Here is a 19446-nt window from a genome sequence, read left to right on the forward strand (position 1 = left end):
ATATATATATATATATATTTTTTTTTTGCTTCCTTTATAACCTCAGTTAACACCTTGCAGTATTTCTTATAGTGTCTTGTTTGCTCAGGATTTTGAGTTTTCCTACTAAGCATATACAGCTCTCTCTTATGGGCACAAGATACCTTAATTCCAGTAGTTATCCAGGGTTGATATTTTTTTATTTAAGAAATACATTTTATAGGGTAAACTATGATTAAATATTTTATATAAGTATTAAGAAAATTATTGAACATCAAGTTCACATCATCACTTATATTAAAAACATAGCCCAAGATTCATGACTAAGACTCATACCAAATTCCATAATTGTGCATTCATTTCTTACTCTTCTAGTAATAGAATAATTAGGTAGGTTCAGAAATGTTAGATTCTTCAAAATGAGAATTTGGGCATCATGATCAGATAGCCCATTAGACATTTAGGTTATTAAAAAGTTTTTGTTTCTACTTTTATTGATAAAAGAATTATCAATTGCAGTTGCTGAAGTACAGGTAACTCTGGTAGGGAAATCCACTATACTCTCTAAATGATATGAAGCTAATTAGAAATCCAGCTTTAGTCTATTAGAACCCATATCATCCAAATAATTGATATTTATGTCACCACATAGTATAATATTCATGAAGTTTGTATGAATTTGGTTAAGAATAACCTCAAGGGTGTTTAAAAAGTAAAAAAATTACCTGAAGGATCCCTATATATTGTTAGAATACAAATATTATTGGTACTATGATGTAATTTTATAGTACAGACTTCAATTTCTTGGTCTAAACAGAATTCTTCCAGATCAGTGGGTGTATATTGTAAGTTTTGCTGGACACATACACTTAGACCACCATTTGTCCTACATTTGTGACAGAAATAAGCATCCAAGTTATATTGATTAATTGAAGTCCATATAATTTCAGCCTTAGATAAATTATATATATGTGTTGTACCAAAACCTATTTGAAATAGAACCTGTGGAGTGTACTGAGGTCAAAATATTCTGTATCACATATTTCACACAGCCATTATTTTTAGAAATTTGTAAAGTTTTTATTCTGCTGTTCTGTAGAGCGGATGTTGCAGTAGACTCATATGAACCGAAATGATTTGTTTGCTGGACAGCTTTCTTTGCAGATCTTGAGCACCACATGTTACTGAAAAATGCTTGTGTAACTGCTGTGATGTTGACAGGAGTGGGAGGTAGGACGTCGCAGGGAACGAGAGCTGGCAGGCCGTGAGATTGATCGCCTGCGTGGCTCAATACAGACTCTGACAAGGGCTGCCAACCCACTGGGCAAGCTGATGGACTTCTTACAGGAAGATGTGGACTCAATGCAGCGAGAACTGAGCATGTGGCGACACACAAACATGGAGCTCAAGGCACAGCTGTGCATGGAGCACAGGTACGTGTGTGTGTGCAGCTTGCATCATTATGTTTTAATGCTTCTGTCAGTAATACAATTTTTCAACATACAGTTTTATAAGAAGTGGATTAGGCAAGACTGCCCAGTTCCCAGTACATTCTTGTTGCAGCCAGACACAGCAGCTCACGGAGCCAATGAGGCTCCACCTCCAGCACTTGCAGCACAGCATAGAGGAGCAACTGAGCCAGTTGAGCATTCTCAAGGCCACTGTGTTGCGGAATGACCAGCACATCCAGTGCTTGCTGACAAACAAGAATGGCTCAATCCTCCACTTGTAACTGGGAGAGAGTTCCCATTGGTCTTCAAGCAGTAAAAATTTCACTGCAGATTTGGCAGAGTATTGTAAGTTCATTTTGCTAAAGGATTTGTATGAATGTCTAAGACAGGCTTAAAACCATTGCATGCTTTGGTTTTAAGCCCTGAAAATCATGTGAGAAGTGAGTTATCCTTTTGTTTTGCTGATTGGCGTAACCGTATCAGTAGTGAAGAGCAACTCTGATTGTCATGTGAAGCTTTATGCATTTCTGGTGAGAAAGTCCTTGAGGTTTGTAATCAGTTTGAATCTGGACTGAACCTAAGACATCTGGTTCAGGAACTAACTTATTGTTGCTAGAAAACATTGTTTCAGATATTAAAAGTATTTATTCTTTCTGGGTGGTGTACCTTCAAGTGCTGTGCTCAGGGTGACTTCTGCTCTTGTATTTTGTGAAATGAAAGTGACATCCATTTGTGTCACAAGTTCAGAGGTTTACTGTTATTCTTTTGGTCAAGAGATTCATCACCATGTTCACAAAAGTTCATCCAATTGTGTACATATGTTCACACTGTGCTCACTGCATTATATGCGCAAGCTGAAGGTTCTGCGGTATGTTCGGCGTTAAATTATGTAAATTATGCTGTAGCATAGTATAAATATAACTTGTCTTTTGTTCTGGAAGAAGACGAAAAGACAAAGTGGAAATGTTACATGCCAGGGGAAACAAGAAGTGCATGCAACATTTTACTTGGGAAGAACAAGTTGGTTATGTAGAGACTGATCTCAGTCCAGTGAACTGTTGTCAGAACTAAAACAAAGGAATATTATTGGTGGGACATGGAATCAAGATTGTAACATTGTGATACTGTGGTGACATGGGAGTTGTACAGAATAAAGACATCAGATAAATTTTAATAATTTTATTGTGACACAGTAATGGTTCCAGTTTTATTTCATTGTGACAGATGGCCTCACAGCTTCTATGCCGCCCTTTAGCGCTTGGCTACTGAGATGGCAACACTACCAATTCTCATCTCTCAGACATACAAGTCTGATGGTGGGTCTGACTCCTAGTCTACCCAAATCATATAACATTATCTCCATACATGTACCAAGAGTCTCATACATTGCTGATACTGGGATACATTTCTTTGGCTCAGGTGAGAAAGGCAAAAGCAAAAAAGTGTGACATTTCTTTTGCATTCAGGGATCACCTGGCAACATAACCCAGATGAGTAGCCAACTTACCACCAACATTATACAAGGTATGATAAAGCTGCTATTAGGTCATTAAGTAACACTACATTGTATGATATGATTCAGGCTCCTGCGATAGCTAGCGAACTGTCACACAGTTCCACTCTGGAATGTAAGCAACAGCGGGAATGAGTGAAGGCACATCATAACAAACATTCAACAGCCACAGTAACATGAATGAAAGCCATTTTCTACTGCTGACAACTAAACCCAATCTACAGTAACAAGGATATTCTTTGTTGTACCCAAAACTTCTATACAGTTGCACTTACATGACTTTTGCTTTAAAGCTTTTTTTACTATAAAAGGAAACAAACATTGTATATAACATAAACTCTTTTACTTGTAAATTTATGTAACCTTAGTCTGATGTACATTTTCAATTGTTATTTAACGAGATCTCATTTCTTTAATAAACTGAGAAGTAAAGAAGCCAGAATTTACACATATAATTTACAGACCTAGCTCCACATTCTACCGAGAATGCGTTGTGAAACTCAAAGGAACAGTTTGCTACAAACTGCTTTGGAACCTAGGGCCACATTCCAAGAGAGAACTGAGAGTTATGGGGAACTCTTCAGTCCTGGCCAGAAATTTAGCTTGCATGTTGAACAGTTTGCAAGACTGAACATGTGGCTGCACTGTCAGCACAAAAATATCGAGCACAAGGCTTACATATTATCAGTCATAGGAAAAAAGAAAATCGCTCCTAAATAAGTTATGAACTAAAAAAAAAAAAGTCACCCATATATCAACAATGCAAATCCAGGCCTTCTTGAAGGACATTAAAAATAAATAGGTGATCATGAATTCCAGTCGAAGAGTTAGTATGGTATACTCCAATACAGGATGGATCCTGTATACCAGTTCCAGTCCAATTGGTTCCCATATATTCTGGAGCAGAATGACACTATATCATATCATAAGACTTATTTATGGATATATTATGTTACACTGTAACACAGTTAATCCTCCAGGTTTCAGCCAATCTGTAAATATGTTTACTTCCAGTAATATCAAAGTCAGTTTTCTCACTAAGGAAATTCCAGTACCATGGATTAGCTACTATGTGCCTAAAAACAAGTTTTGTTCATTTTGCAAAGATTTGAGGCTTCATCCCCACAAATCACAATGCTGCTGAAACTGTAGCTACAGTGGGCTTTTCTTCCTCTGGAAATGCCCCGGTAACATGGGTTTTAAGTAGCTATAGGTTGAACTTATGTTCACATACACACAGACACAAAAGCGGGTGTGGATATGTAGAATACAATGGGCACATCACAAAATCCTGATGTGTATTTACAGTGTCTTATGTACAAGTCTTGTACTCCTCAAATATATCATAAGGCATCTTGCACCATGGTGACAACTGTGAATGGTGCAAATGCACAAACGAATGCTACAATTCAAACATCTCATCCTGCTCTTTCTCCAGTCTTTGGAGAGATGAACGCACTTTGCGACTCTGAGTCATTACTATAGGGTGTGGCGCCATCAGAATATCATTCTGATCGGATGCTGACTGCTGTTGGCGAAGCCTGGAAACCGGGACCTTTCTGCAGGTGTATGGGGCATCACAGTCATCCAAAAACCTGTGCACAAATTGAAACCACTATTTTGGTTTGAATCCAAACCAGAACAGACACGAAAAGTTTGTACCATAACCACTGCTCTAAATCATTTCAACATGTATACGGTAGGAAGTATATAAAGTGTGACATTTCTAGTGCATTCACTTTGTTATTGCCTGTAGGTTTCCAGATTTATGAGTGCAAACTTTTGATGCTCTCTTATGAACAGCCTTAAGTACGATGGATGGGAAATGACCTCTAATATGACCACTCTCACAGGTCTTGAATTATGAAATGTAACAATAAAAATTCCTTCTGTTGAATTCTATATTCTGGGATATAATGCCATGTAATCCGTCAAACCCAACCAACAATTTGGAGTAGCATGTCACTGCCATCTTAGGGTTCAAAGATTAAACCAAGCATGAAACCAGCATGAAGTAGGGAGCCAGTAGAGATGGCTCTTTGCACGACCTGTTCTTTCATCCCGAAGACAGTGGTGACATGTTCCTCTGAAACACTGGCTGACAGATTCAACAGTGTTATATCCCAAAAGATAAACTCTTCATAATAACCACCACTGTGAGAACCTCAAATCCAGCAAAGTCCCTTATAACTGCCTCAAAAATGAGAAATGTATGATTTATTTTTCTCTACTACTTTTGTTCATAACATTTCTCATTCTGATAAATATTCCACAAGTCATACCCAACATACAGACAGATATGTATGAAGGCTGTGATGCACAGTATCTGTTTCAATCAAGATTGGATGGAGTATGTTGTCAGATCTGTGTGAACTTCCCATGAAAATCTGTTCATTGCTTCATGAATTGTAACATGCAAGACATGACAAAGTTAACAGGCACAAAGGGGATAATTTTCAGTTCAGTTTGTTCACCTTACATGTTTCGATTCAAAAGAATCATCCTCATAGGCGCACCACTACGATCAGGGAACACTGTCACATAAGATGTTTTAACAATATGCACTTAAGCTATGAATAATGCTCACTATATAAATTGTGTTATTATCACACTTAGTTTTGATGTTTGTCTTAGACATTCATGATGACACTTCTTGAAGTGTAGATTTACGTATGTCACACTGGACTGAAAAATATCCACTTTGTAATTAACAGCGTGATGGACCAGAATGAGACAAATCAAATTAACAGGCACACTTTTGCAGCTTTCAATGTGAATGTACCCAAAAAATGTTGCCACCTTACAACCCTTATGAAGGCACTGAAAAACACGAGTTGTCAATGTGTGGAGTTAAGGAGACTTTCTTACTCTGCTGCTAGGGAAAAATATTCTAACGTTTTGCGTTACTGAATACGCCGTAGAGATCGTTAACTGGTTTATTGAACAATCTACAACTATCGGCTACACTTAACTATCACAACGTTACGGGTTTCCACAGTTTACAAACCCTACAACAAAATCTCTTAACACAATCTTCACGAAACTTCAAGTACTAATAATGCGGGAGCTATACAAATCTCCCTGAATTACACACTCCAAATATAACTGTACTACAGCAATCACTATGTCTGGAAAGCACACAATAAGTCTTCCGCTCGCTGACTTCTTCGTTATCGCACACTCGCAGGCTGCTATGTTTCAACTGACTGTGAATAGCCTTCGCTGCTCCCTATGTAGCCTCGATCGGACAATACGGCCACGTAATAGGCACCCTTGTTGCTATGTCGCTGTGTTGCTATGTAACGCTAGCGGAGGTAACCGCTGTTACTACCGNAGGGAAAGCAGCTGGTTTTACTGCTAGCTGTAAATAGTGTCGATAGTGAACAACATAATCACATTTTGTTCACAATGACAAGACACACGATAGATCACAAACTGAATATGGCAAGCCCATTTTGCTAATAAACATGGGTTACACACAGAATAAGACAGGTTTACTGCAACTTACTCACTGTTTCCTACAGACTTCTTCACTTGGGATTTTGTGTTGGCAATTGACGTGTCAATCTTGACAAGGAAGTCCCTGATGCTTCTCTCTTCACTGTCACTGATGCTACTTGGTGAATGCATATCCTCTGCATCATCAAACACCAGGTCATCTGACAGGGTTACAGAAACATCCGGTCTGGACACTGGAATCATGAGGCTCTCCCGCAGGAACAGGCTATCTGATGCCCAGAGGCGGTTCACACGGCGTATCTGCTCCATCTGTAACATTACTTTGCCAAATGTGGTTTCACTCAATCCCTCCACATAGATGTTGAGACAACCTAGAACAGGCCATGTCCACTTTCTCACCTACACATAATGCAAAGGTAAAATAAACTCCACGTCTGCCTATTTCACACTCAGTTCTTGGTGCACCATGTTATTTTGTTCCATACAAGACTTGAGCTATGTCAGGACACATAAAGTTTCACCACTAAATCTAACGTGTGCAACACATGCTGGTAAATGGTCATTTAGTGATACCAATCCATGACAGGTCATCGCTTATGAGGGCCACTGATGTTCTTCACGGTTTGGTTTCAATTATTTTATTTTCATTTCTGCTGGATTTTGATAAATTAGTTTTGACCAGCATTCTTGAGTTTAGTGAAAGTAGTAGTACTTTTGATTGCACAAAATGGTAAGTGCATTTATAAGTAAGATGTGTAAAAATTACTTATTCAAACGGCACAGAAGTTAACAGCGTACACGCATAGTGTACAATTTTTACTGGGTTCAACAAAAATATGGTAAATACTTACGGTAACACCATACTTCAACGCAATTCCTTGTAACGTTTCGCCTTCAACAACGGTGTGTTTAACAAAGTGATCCTGGCGTTTAAAGTGATTACACGTACTTCCATACTTTTTCAAAGATTTGGTAGAATCTCTTATTGATCGCTTCTCCTCTTTCTTCCCGTCTGCCATCCTCCTTTAAATGGAATCACGAAATGGACCACATACCCTGTCTTGTGACTTCCCACACCTGCACCATCACTTGTTCCATACTTTGAAGTGAACTTGAACAATCGAATCAAACGTGAGCGATAAAGCTCGATATTTCAGACATCATTATTCCATATTGTCGCGTTTCATATACAAATGTATGAATAAAGGGTTAGGTGCTGATGATGTATTGAGAATTCTTGTTTCTTCGTATTATTACCTCATTTATAAATCAGAGCTATTTGATACGTTTTATGTAAGCGATGAAACTAGTTATACAGCTAAATACAAACACCTGTGATCAAAACATGATTCTTCGTTGATAATTTCCGAACCTCAACTGTCCTCAGCCGTTGCCAACCAATAGCGTTATAATTACGCATCTGTAAGTGTGGTATTCGTGGTTCGTGGAGGCGCAGATCGCGCAGATAGTTGAGGGAGCTAAGGAAGGGGATAAGGGTGATTGGTAGAGTGATAGAGTGTGCTAGAGGCTGATGCTGGAGTTTGTGTTTTATGTGGCTTGTAGGGGTGTAGGTATATGATATTTCGATTTACCAATTCAGCATGTCCTATCAATTATATAGAAACACAACATTGGGCAACACTTTGCAAGAAAGCCTTGATGAGTTAATCCAGGTAAGTATGAAATAAATGCCGAGAACATGAAACTGGTGAAGTAACCATACTAAAGGTACGACCGACTGAAGTGCTGTTCACGGTGTATAGCCTTCTCATCAGTATGTTCCAGAATGAATATCATGAAATATCCGGTTACTTTTACGGTGGGGTCCGCTTTCCTTAGTTTCGTTTAAGGTAAACCTTACCATGCATCAGTCATGCAGATAATCGTCTGCGTCTTAATTAAAAGTAAACGTCTTTATTTATATAAGTATACTGTTTGTAAATATTTTGTTCATAATGTAGACTGGAAATAATTTGGTGTGAACGTAACCTTCCATATTTGGAACATTCTCAGTTATTATATTGTCAGTTACAAATAAGTCTTTCCTCTCATTACCTATGTTGTTAGTATGGAGTGAAAGCGCAAAACCTTAAGTTGTGTTTTGTTTTGAGGACACCTTTAAGCAAAATTCACAAAAATGATGTATTTAAGTTTCCGACGACAGTCGGAATTTTCGCTTCTCCATAGCATCCGTGATCTGTACTTGGGCGTGCCCAGCCTGCTGTCAGGTACTGGGGGCTCTTAATGTCAGAGGCAAAGTGTCCAGGGCACGAAGCTAACCACTGATACTCTATCTACTGCATTTAGGAATACATATAATTATACACATCTACTTTTAAATCTGTCAAATGGCATTATGTCTCAACTACTGAGATTAGAAAGATAATCAAATCTTTGAAGACCATGTCTTCACATGGTTATGATGAAATTTCCACTAGAATTTTAAAAGCAAGTATGCCATATATAACTTCACCACTAACTTACATTTGTAATCAATCCCTTGCCCAGGGAACGTTTCCAGACAGAATTAAATTTGCTGTGGTTAAGCCATTTTCAAAAGCGGTAATAAATATGAACCAGCCAACAATAGGCCTATTTCATTATTGTCAGCCTTTTGTAAGGTTTCTGAAAGGGTTATATATAATAAATTGTATGAACATATAGACAGTAATCATATATTGGACAATAATCAGTATGGTTTTAGATGTAATTCATCTACAGAAAAAACATCTTTCAAATTGGTAGAGGAAATACTAAAAGCAATGAATAATAGACAGTTTGTTGGAGGAATATTTTGTGACTTACACAAAGCCTTTGATTGTGTCAATCAAGATATACTTATCAAAAAATTAGAGTTTTATGGAATAACTGGCAAGTTTTGTGCCTTAATTAAATCTTACCTGAATGGAAGATATCAAAGAGTAACCCTTGTCCCTAACAGTTCTATTAATAGCTCGTCTAGTTGGGCAGAAGTAAAATTTGGCGTACCCCAAAGTTCAATTCTTGGCCCACTTATTTTTCTCTTGTATATAAATGATATAACTAAGGTTTCAATTAATGGAACAAACATATTCTTATATGCAGACGATACAAGTATAATTGTGACTAATCTGGAATACGCTGACTACAAATCAACCATGACCAGAATATTTTGCAATATTAATACATGGTTCAGAACCAATCTGTTAAAATTAAATATTCATAAAACCCACACTCTTCAGTTCACTTTAATGAACTATGAGGATCGTAATATGCATAATAATATTGAACAAAATTTACAGACTAACTTAGGGTGTATCAAATTTCTAGGCCTAAATATTGATAATAGGCTGTGTTGGAAGAATCGTTTCGATTACCTTGTTGCTAAATTGAATTCGTCTTGCTTTATTATGAGAACAGTTAAGCCTATGATATCATTAAGTAGCTTAAGAATGATTTATTTTGCTTATAACATTCTGTGATGACATATGGAATTATCTTCTGGGCCAATTCTTCATACATGACAAAACTTTTTATGATCCAAAAGAAAGTTATAAGGATTATGATGGTATTAAAGAAAAGAGATTCATATAGAGACTCTTTCAAGGAAATGAAAATTCTGCCTTTGTGTTCTCAATATATATTCCTTGATGCAACACACTATAAATAATATACATTTGTTTACAAGAAATATGGAGGTACATAATATTGGTATCAGACAGAATGTTAATCTATTTCCACCAAGTACTTCTCTTACTAAAGTTCAAAAGGGTGCATATTATTCAGGTATAACAATCTACAATCATATACCTAAAGAGCTCAAACAATTATCTAATAACCAGAAATTCTTTGAATGTTCCCTAAAAAAGATTTTTACATGCTAACTCTTTTTGTGCATTAAATGAATATTTTAATTACAAATGTACATAAATTTGAATGTTTTAACGCCGTATTTTAATATAGTTGGTATGGGAGATGTGAGGGGTTGTATTGTGGTTACTTGTGAATTAAGACTGTTAATCAGGATATTATCTTTTTGCCTCGTATTGTTGAATGTGTTAGATAGTTAATGTGAGTGATCTTCATTGTGTGGCTTGTGTGACTTTGTGTATGTGTTTGGTGACTATTTCCACATCCTGGGTCTGTTGCCTGTATGGATGTTTATGGAAAGTTGAGGATATGTATGTATGTATATGACGAGTCCTGTATCAATGTATTTTGATTTATGGGAAAATTAAATAAAGAAAGAAGGAAAGATAGTTTGTCATAAGTATGTAAATTTATAACGCATTTAATTCAGTTAATTTGGGTAATTTGAATGAAATTGTATTGATTTTAAGTTTTTATAGTGATGTTCTTTTTAAATTATGTTTATTAATTATAATTGTAATAAGTTTTTTATTCTGTTATCTATGTTAATTGACTAATGTATGTGATTTTAATTATGTAACTTATGTAATTCATAATATGTATCTGGACACATCTCTTATCAAAGGGACTATTTCCACATCCTAGGTTTTTTACCTGTATGGATATGAAACGAATGAATACCTACATGCCCTCTATACATGAGCATGATATGGTGCTTAATTAAGCACAGGAACAGTTTTACCTTTCTCCCAATGTTCACAAATTCAAAGGGAAAGTGAGTTTGAAGAAAAAAATTCTTGTATTGCTTTGTGAGAGCTGTAATAATATTATTATTATTGTTTTACAGAGGTTGTCTGTTTCAGTATGGTCAGATCACACCTCAGCTTGCTATTAAAGTTCTCCTGCAGTTCGACAAATCAATCAATATGGCCCTTGCTACAAGAGTCAAGTCCAGACTCACGTTCAAGGTAACAGGATTGTTTATTCATATAGTATGTTCTTCAGTTGAATCTTAACAAGCTGTTTCCCAGGGACCAATTTTAATGCTAACTGTTGGCTTCATAGTCTACTAAGAGCTTAAATTTTTTAGTTGCATGAACACAGTGTAGTTGTTAGTATACTGTCAATCAGATTACACCCATTTATTTTTACTTCATTTTTCCACTTAACTGTTATTTATATGCATTAGCCAATGTTTATATTTGAAAATATAATTTGATAGATGTTAATAGTTACATCTCTTGTCACAAAGCTTTTTTGTTTTGTAATACGAGTAGTTTGTCAGTAGGTTAAAATATTTGGGTTTAGCATTATATTAGAATGTGCTGTATTGTAGTTTAAAAGTTCTGTTTTAATTATGTCGCATGTTCAGTTGTGTTCGTATATCACCACATATGTATTGTTTCTTTGGTGCATAATGTTGCTGAGGCTCCTGTTCCTAGGTGTGTTGAATACTGTGGTGGGGGAATGCTTGAATGTGATGTGTAAAGCTGTAGATAGCTGATGGCTGCTGGTGTGTTTGTGTCAGTGTTGTTGTTTATTTCAATTTGTTTGTACTCGTATTGTCCCTTCCTTGTTTACTGTCTGTGGATTTCCAAGTCTGCTTTTCCTTAATATTCAGTGTTTGCTTTGGTGAAGTCTGTGGATTTTTGTATAATTATTATAGACTTTGCTGTGGCACAGTTCCTACAGGTTTCATTGTGATTTGTACGTGGCTCTGGTTTCCTCTCATTTGTGACCTGTTGTTTGTCGTGTTCGGTGGTAATGTTAAGTGGGGGAAGTTTGAGTCATACATCTTACCACAAAAATTAACAGTAAATTCAATAACAGCTACAACTACATCAGGAGACAGGCTACCATTGTTCCACCTTCTGGAAGAAATTAATATGGAAACTGTTTTGCAGGCTGGCAAGCTGAACACATATCGTTTCTGTGACAATGTATGGACATTCATGTTGAATGATGTTGAGTTTCGTGAGGCACAGGAGATGGCCAAGGTGGACAAAGTGAAGATTGTGGCGTGTGATGGAAAGAGTGAGTTTGCAGTTTGACAGTTCCTTTTCACCACTGCATTTACAATTAGAATAAAAGTTGCATGAAACAAACATGGTTTCTGAGTAGGAGAGTTCTTTTTAAGTCTTTTTTTCATTCTTTATTATTTAGTGATACTTTATGAGCTCTGTAGCTTACATAATATTGAGTCATGTCCAGGTTAGTGTTTATCCTGTTTGAGATTTTTCATGGCCCTCCTTTGGGCCTGTGGCTAAATTCCAGGACAGTACCTTACAATCTGTACCTATTCACCATTCATGATAATTTAATTCAGTGCTTCAATTTTCATATTTTGCCTACACTGACTTCATTCTTTGTTCTTTCTGTCTGAACATTTTGTAGAAATACCTTGTGTCCCCTTTGTAATCTGCCTACAGATCTCTAACTTTGTGCTGCACAAGTGATAATAGGCATATAGTCCATTGATTCAGCGGTCACCAGTGCTCTCCTTGCTGTATGTACTGCAGTTTCACTGAGTTCCATGTCTTGCTATCTAATTAACATAGAGAGATGATTTAGGCAGCATTATGTTCCTGAATGTATGGGAATATTGGGTTTCAGTCTGAATTCAGAGGCTTGCAAAAATTGTTCCTGTCAAAACAATTTATTGAAAATGTAATGCCATTTTTCACCTGATGTGAATTTTCATTCCATACTCTTCAGGTAAAGCTTAAATCAGACAGAATTTAGTAATAGGTCTCGAACTTCTTTGTACCATATTGCACATTCTAATAATTCAAGCAATCCTATGAGGGAAAACTCACCTGAAATTCTCTTACATAATATTTACAAGTTGAGTTTCTAATTCACAGAAAATATACAGCAGCATCATTACAAATACTAAACATTCAATGTTGCTTAGAGAAGTAACCAGTGCTTATTGTGAGACCTATACAAAATGCATAAATACACTTTGGTGGTGAGGCCATGAAGTTTCTTAATGTTAGAACAGGTGGGTCATAGTAATCACTGTGCTTTAAAATGATATTTTGTCATATTGTCATCCATCCAGATACCAAGATTTTGATACCATTGACGTTGTGTGGGAACGAAACATGTTATGTCGAGTGGTCATTGTGCAGCATCATAGCAGTAAATGAAAGAACAGTGGTCAGTAATGAATCAACATGTCTGACATTGGACATTGGGGACATATGTTTTATAAAAATGTCAGAAAGAATAAGAACATTAATTAATTCACATTAATTATGTAATATGGTAATTTGTATTATTTCAGATTATGGTAAGTTTTCTTTAGACAACAGGAATGTATTAATAGAATTTACAGTAATAAGCAGTTTCACCATATAGGGTTTGAGGCTGTCACTTTGGTGACTGCGAAGAGCACTGTCTCCCGGGATGTGACACCATATAATCTAGTAGAAGTTTGCAGATGTTTCAGCGGAACACTGGTAATCTCCTCCATGTCACCACGGTTTTATATCCCAAAGATATAATACTCTTCACTTTTAATATAGTTTACTCTAAGAAAATGTGAAGGAGAGACATACATGTTTTGCAAGTAGCCTAGTAACAGGCGGGGTCAAAATATGGCCACACAAACAGTTTGGTTGCCAAGAAAAGTTGATCAGTATCATGATTCTTGCCTCTGATTAGTGCACAACTTTAATTTTTTTTTCTTATACTGTTTGTTCTGAGCTCACATGGGCCAGGTGTAAGGTAATGGAAACAGAATACAATTTAAGAGAAATAGGTATTGTGATTTCATCTCAACTTCTTTGATTGTGTAGATTCTAAAGGGTTATGATGATGGTGTATAATACCCAGAATTACTGGGTTTTTGGATTTTGTTCATCATCTGGTATTCTAGAAACTAGAAAACACATTTCAGAAAAGGATCTGTTCCCATGCTCAGGTGGTCTAGTTAGGTCTTTCTAAGGGACCCAGCAGAGTAGGTGTAATCCCCCCTGTCCAGAGGATGGAAACAGATCCAGTTTCTGAAATGTTGCATTTTCTAGTTTCTAGAATACTGAATGATGGACAAAGCCCAAATACCTGGTAATTCTTTGTTTGTGGTTCAGCGTTTCCTCTGTGTTGCAAGTAATGAGCAAAGTGATGGCTTATTATGATATAGTGAATCATGTGGTTTGCCGTGGGTGAAAAGACTGGTGCCTGAACAGGCAGAACTAAGTGACTCAATTATTATCGATTCACTTAAAACGTTTTATGATTACCTTTATATGTTCTACAATACTGCTTTCTGTTTTATCATACTGCAGTGTATCAAATGCAGACAGAGAGAGATATTCATAGTTGAACTGCAGTTTTGTGTTAATTACTCGAATTCAGCACTTTCACGCACGCCTGTCCTTTGTAGCAGATCAGAATTCTTTAAACCAAAATGAAATACAGATTACAAGTATTTGTCTTCTGCATATATAATGCTGTATTCTATGAGACACTCCTTTTCCATTACCTATTGTAATACTGTGGGAAGCAAAGCAAACTTTTCATCAGCTTTAAAATTTCCCCTTCTTTTTGTTTTTGTTCAACTTACTGAGGTATTTTATTATGACAGCTTTCATTAAAGCCATCAGCTACTGACTACCAGGAAACTTGACTACATGCTTTCGAAACTTGTATGCACCCTGCTCTCCTGTTGGCTATTTCAGAACCTCTGAAGTGAAGAACTCTCGTCCCGGGTAACAAAATTGTGTTTTGTTCTGAGGTTTGCTTGCGCTCTGGGCCACTCTTCTGCCACTGAGACAATCCCATGATATTTCATTAATCTGTAGTGCTAGAAATAGCTGTTTAATTGAAGTGCATAATATGCGTTCTTTATAAGCTTTGTAACTTTGGCAGTTTATATGGTATGAATTATTTTTATATTGTACATCCTGTTCATGTTGAACCAAGCTATGACATACACAACACCCATATAGAAAGGAATGCACATATAAATTAACAGTAGCAATATCGTGCAGCCTATGCCCAAGACTATACTGCATGAATATTAACGCACTATAACAGCCCATAAGAGTAATATCCAAAATACATTAGTACAGCACAACCTTGGTTGTTATAACATCCCCCTTGAGAGAGACTCAGTGACATGGCTTCCCACAGTTATTCACACAACACAGAAGACTCTCAACATTACATGAGAAATTTTAACATCATACTCCATAATCTTAATTATTGTTCTGATAATTTTAATATTTTTATGTTTTAATTGTATAACTTTCAATTTTATTCCGAAGGCTTTGTCTCGTAATGTAATATCATTCAAACAAATTATTCATCTTTGATAAACATTACTTTTAACCTTTAAGAGACGGCCATTTAAATTCCGGTAGTGGTAGCGGGACGGAGTTAATTTAAATGCCCGCCACTGTAGAGTAATAAAAATTGTAATCATGTTACTCAAAATGCTGTGATTTCTACAATTTTTGTGATAAACGAACGAAATAAACGCTGCTTTTATCTAGAAAGAATATAGAATCAGTTATTGTAATTTGCCGTTTTAAAATCTCTTAAAATTTTTACACTGATGCCAAAAAATATTTTTCCTCCAATTTCAAACGTCTGTGCACAAAAATGCACACAGTTCCTGCACAAAATGTTCCTGCAGTCTGAATGCCTGCTGCTGACATCATTTTATAACTATGGCTTACGTGGCAACAGGGGCAGAAGTTTATGCTTGCGTTCCTCATTCTCCAGTTCGTAGCTTCCTTTCGGTATGTGCACGAGTGTGGGCGAAGTCTAATCGTTCGCAGAAACACTGACTGTATTATCTCGTATAGACAAACAAGAAGTAGTCTGTTTTGAAATATAGCCGAGCAGTGTCAGAACGTTCAAGGCTAGCGTTGTGTTTAGCTGTCCACCATGGCCTCGTATTTGGAAGACGCTGAAATTGAGAATCAGCTTACAAATGACACCGATTCAGACTGTTGTACCGATGACTCTGAGAGTTGCGAGGAAGAAAGTGAATCAGAAATTGAAGTTGATGAAGAACCATCATCTCCGTCGGCAACCTGGTGACCACCACACCAGCGTGGCAAGAGGAGTGTGAATAATTATTCAGGTGGAGCTGTGGGCAAACTGTGGCAAACAGTTATAGCATCTGTCGTCGAACCTGGAAATGGACAAATAAACTATTTTTCCATCTCCTGGATCTGAACAGTTACAGCCTGTTGTCACGCAGAGAATTTCGTCTCGCTCTTATGCGGAACATGCTGGAAGGGGTCCACTTCGCCCTCAACGGCCCAGGGGTCGAACCCCTGCCGTTTCATTGGAGATACCTCAATTAGAGGAGCTCAAACCACATTACTGGCGGTTGATTTCGACGAAGAACCATCATCTTGGTCGGCAACCTGGGGACCAGCACACCAGCATGGCAAGAGAAGTGTGAATAGTTATTCAGGTGGAGCTGTGGGCAAACTGTGGCAAACAGTTATAGCATCTGTCGTCGAACCTGGAAATGAACAAATAAACTATTTTTCCGTCTCCTGGATCTGAACAGTTACATCCTGTTGTCACAAAGAGAATTTCGTCTCGCTCTTGTGCGGAACATGCTGGAAGGGGGGTCCACCTCGCCATCAACGGCCCAGGGGTCGAACCCCTGCCGTTTTATCGGAGATATCTCGATTATAGGAGGCCAAACCACATCACTGGTCGACTTCCTCTACTTCGCAATTGAGGTGTCGTGTGTGCTTTTCGCGTGGAAAATGAAGAACCGTCCGGACAAAGTGCGTGAAGTGTGACGTCAGACACTGGATTTCCGGATGTTTCCAAGATTTCCACACGAAGCCAGCAGTCCGTTAGACGACGCAGGTGGGAAGAGTGAACTTATAAAGCTGGTGACCAAAAATCATGTAAGTAGAAAAAGAATTTAAAACTTAAAATTAGATTTTAAAAAGCCGGCCTCACGCATGGACTGCGCGACGACATATGGCGTCATTCGTCCCCTTGACTTTATTTTCATGACGCCATATGGAGTCGCTCGGCTCTTAAAGGTTAATACGGTTCCTTTGTATACTCTTAATATTTTGAGGTCAGTATTGTTCTTACATTCTAACTTAAGCATAACTTTATAATATGGACGTGTTGCACTAAATCATCATCATCATCATCAGTAATCTGTCAAGACGACAGATCCACAGTCTCTTCCAAAACAATTCCTCCACTTAATGCGATCTAGAGCTTTCTCCTTCAAATGACAGTATCCTTTTCTGTCCCCAAGGTCATCCAGCATCTTCTTACGTCTTCTTCCTCGTCTTCTTGTCACTTCTATCCACCCCTCTATCTTTCCTTCAGTAACTTCTTTTAGAAGGCAGTTTCTGCGTAAAACATGACCAATCCAAGTAGCCTTCCGTTTTCATATTTCGTGTAGGATATTCCTCTGCTCACTGACTCTAATTAACACTTCTTCATTTCTCACATAATCGGTCCAACTGATCTCCATCCTTCTCCAACATCACATTTTTAAACTTTCCAGATGTTTCTGATCTACTGCCCTAAGTGTCCATGTTTCAGCCCCATACAGAGCTATGCTCCAAATATAGCATTTCACTGGTTTCTTCCTCAAATTTAAGTCCACTAAATATGGATCCATATTTTAGAATTTGATAACTTTAGCCATACAGTCATAATTCTGCCTGATGATGGTCCCATGAGGACCAAAACATGCAGCAGTAAGTAAAAAGTAAGCCATGTAACAGGCCGTGGAGGCCCATAAGGTTGTGAGATGTTGAGGTTCCCACATTTTCTAGACAGTCAGCTCATAGATGGCGGCAAGGTTGTCAGCCCTACACGCTGGTCGCCCTTTACCCAAGAATATTCCTGGTACTCATTTTTGTTAGAGGCTTGGTCGACCCCAGGGCCATAGTGCGCCTGGAAGGATTAGGTCATTTGAAAAAAAATCCAGTGACCTCATCAGGACTTGAACCCGCGACCTTCCAGCTTGTAGCATAATGCCTCAACCAACTATGCTACTGCGTGTCCCCTAAACATGTAGCAGTATAAAATAAAATTCAGTTGTGAGTATTGATTAATTGTAAAACCATGTTTGTTATGTTGCCAGAAAGTGTACCTTGCCATGTAGTTGATATGGCACTGTATGATAAAGTTTGGAGGTTGAGGGATGCTTTACGTCTCAGTCTTGAAGTACTGACGGCAGTGCATTTCTGTACACAAGCGCATACATAACAGTGTTTCTTTATGTTTTCCAGATGTTGGTGAGGAAACTGCTCCTTCAAAGCGGTGACTTGCATCAGGATTATCAATTTTTGGCAGTGAGAAGTATAAAAGTGTCTCTGTGTGCAAATGTATAGTAAATATTGTTTAATTGTGTTGTGTAGCACCAAGCCATTTGTTTTGCCAATAGCCTCAGTATGTAACTGGCTGCACACATGTCCTACATTGCCATGATAGGTTGGTAAAATTGTGGCCCAAGCCAGAAGCTTTTTTTTTNTTTTTTTTTTAATTTTGAGTTGAATACTTTAGTTTTTAAGGAAATAAGTGAAATGGGTTCCCCCCCCCACCTTGGTGGTGATGTGCTGCACTCACAGTCCTGAAAGTGTCTGTACATGCATTTCACCAGGTGGGTGGGAATCACTTCCTATCTGTTCCTTATATTTTTTGAAGGTACAGTCAGTTTATTATGGTTAAATGTGAGATGGATGATGTAAGATCTGAAGTTCTCACAGCAGCTAAAGTGAATGGAATGTTCTTGGGCTGTCAGCAGTGACAATTGGTTAAAAATGATAAGTGTTTCAGGGACCATCTCCGTTCCCAATATCAGGATCTGACATGACATTGGATCTATCCCTAGGTAAGTGGGAGGGGGGGGTGACAGCAGGTTAGCTTAGTTTTGTCTCCAGGACTAACAGATTGAATCCTCCATTGCTGTTGTAGTTTCTGGGGTGGCAAGTGCATTTAGCCCAACAAGAGTTCACTGAGATGGATTATATTTAGGTGTTATTTTGATTATGTATTGTGATTTTAATATGGAACTGGATTTGATTGTTGTAATTTGTTGAAGACTATTAGATGACTGTAACTTTATAAAGTGTATAATGATTCATCTCATGTTCTGGTACCAACCTCCTATCCAGAGTCAGTAAAAATCCTGGAGAACCAGAAATGTAGTTATTTTTTAAACTGGTAGGTTGGTGGTAATGA

The 19446-nt window shown here is 37.6% G+C and overlaps 3 protein-coding genes across 7 annotated transcripts in view; 2 read left to right on the plus strand and 1 right to left on the minus strand.

The window, feature by feature from the left end:
- Positions 1–3685, plus strand: part of LOC111863726 (TRAF3-interacting protein 1) — a 22073-nt gene extending 18388 nt beyond the window's left edge. For 3 of the 4 annotated variants that reach the window (XM_023850306.2, XM_023850307.2, XM_023850308.2), the window contains exons 12-13: positions 1201–1412; positions 1543–3385. In XM_023850306.2, the coding sequence (XP_023706074.1) occupies positions 1201–1412; positions 1543–1711 (381 nt within the window). In that variant the 3' untranslated portion in view covers positions 1712–3385. Of the gene's footprint in view, positions 1–1200; positions 1413–1542 lie in introns of all 4 variants that reach the window. The other variant, XR_002842659.2, reaches the window with a different exon arrangement.
- Positions 2595–7760, minus strand: LOC111863727 (lysM and putative peptidoglycan-binding domain-containing protein 2). 2 transcript variants are annotated; one of them, XM_023850309.1, is made up of 3 exons: positions 7254–7760; positions 6452–6711; positions 2595–4538 (listed from the first exon to the last, which is right to left on the minus strand). In XM_023850309.1, exons 1-3 carry the CDS (start codon positions 7419–7421, stop codon positions 4346–4348), a joined length of 621 nt encoding a protein of 206 aa, XP_023706077.1. In that variant the 5' UTR covers positions 7422–7760; the 3' UTR covers positions 2595–4345. The 2 variants fall into 2 exon arrangements, with proteins under 2 accessions (XP_023706077.1, XP_023706078.1); XM_023850310.2 differs by having other exon boundaries at positions 4347–4538; positions 6456–6711.
- A 115-nt stretch (positions 7761–7875) lies between these two features.
- On the plus strand, positions 7876–19329 carry LOC111863728 (transcription initiation factor IIA subunit 2). Its single transcript, XM_023850311.2, has 4 exons — positions 7876–8075; positions 11115–11219; positions 12156–12285; positions 18495–19329. The coding sequence occupies exons 1-4, from the start codon at positions 8004–8006 to the stop codon at positions 18527–18529; spliced, it is 342 nt and encodes a 113-aa protein (XP_023706079.1). The 5' UTR covers positions 7876–8003; the 3' UTR covers positions 18530–19329.
- The last annotated feature ends 117 nt before the right edge of the window (positions 19330–19446 follow it).

The sequence above is a fragment of the Cryptotermes secundus genome, unplaced genomic scaffold (assembly GCF_002891405.2).
Source record: "Cryptotermes secundus unplaced genomic scaffold, Csec_1.0 scaffold520, whole genome shotgun sequence".
Classification (NCBI taxonomy): Eukaryota; Metazoa; Arthropoda; class Insecta; order Blattodea; family Kalotermitidae; genus Cryptotermes; species Cryptotermes secundus.

What these genes read in the sequence shown, in the direction of transcription:
- LOC111863727 (XM_023850309.1), bottom strand. Translation starts at nt 7,421, where the DNA reads ATGGCAGACGGGAAGAAAGAGGAGAAGCGATCAATAAGAGATTCTACC. An exon ending in CGTTGAAGTATGGTGTTACC is followed by an intron (nt 6,712 to 7,253) that starts GTAAGTATTTAC and finishes GTAATGTTACAG; the next exon opens with ATGGAGCAGATACGCCGTGT. An exon ending in AAGTCTGTAGGAAACAGTGA is followed by an intron (nt 4,539 to 6,451) that starts GTAAGTTGCAGT and finishes ATTTGTGCACAG; the next exon opens with GTTTTTGGATGACTGTGATG.
- LOC111863728 (XM_023850311.2), top strand. Translation starts at nt 8,004, where the DNA reads ATGTCCTATCAATTATATAGAAACACAACATTGGGCAACACTTTGCAA. An exon ending in AGTCCAGACTCACGTTCAAG is followed by an intron (nt 11,220 to 12,155) that starts GTAACAGGATTG and finishes ACTGTTTTGCAG; the next exon opens with GCTGGCAAGCTGAACACATA. An exon ending in TGTGGCGTGTGATGGAAAGA is followed by an intron (nt 12,286 to 18,494) that starts GTGAGTTTGCAG and finishes TATGTTTTCCAG; the next exon opens with ATGTTGGTGAGGAAACTGCT.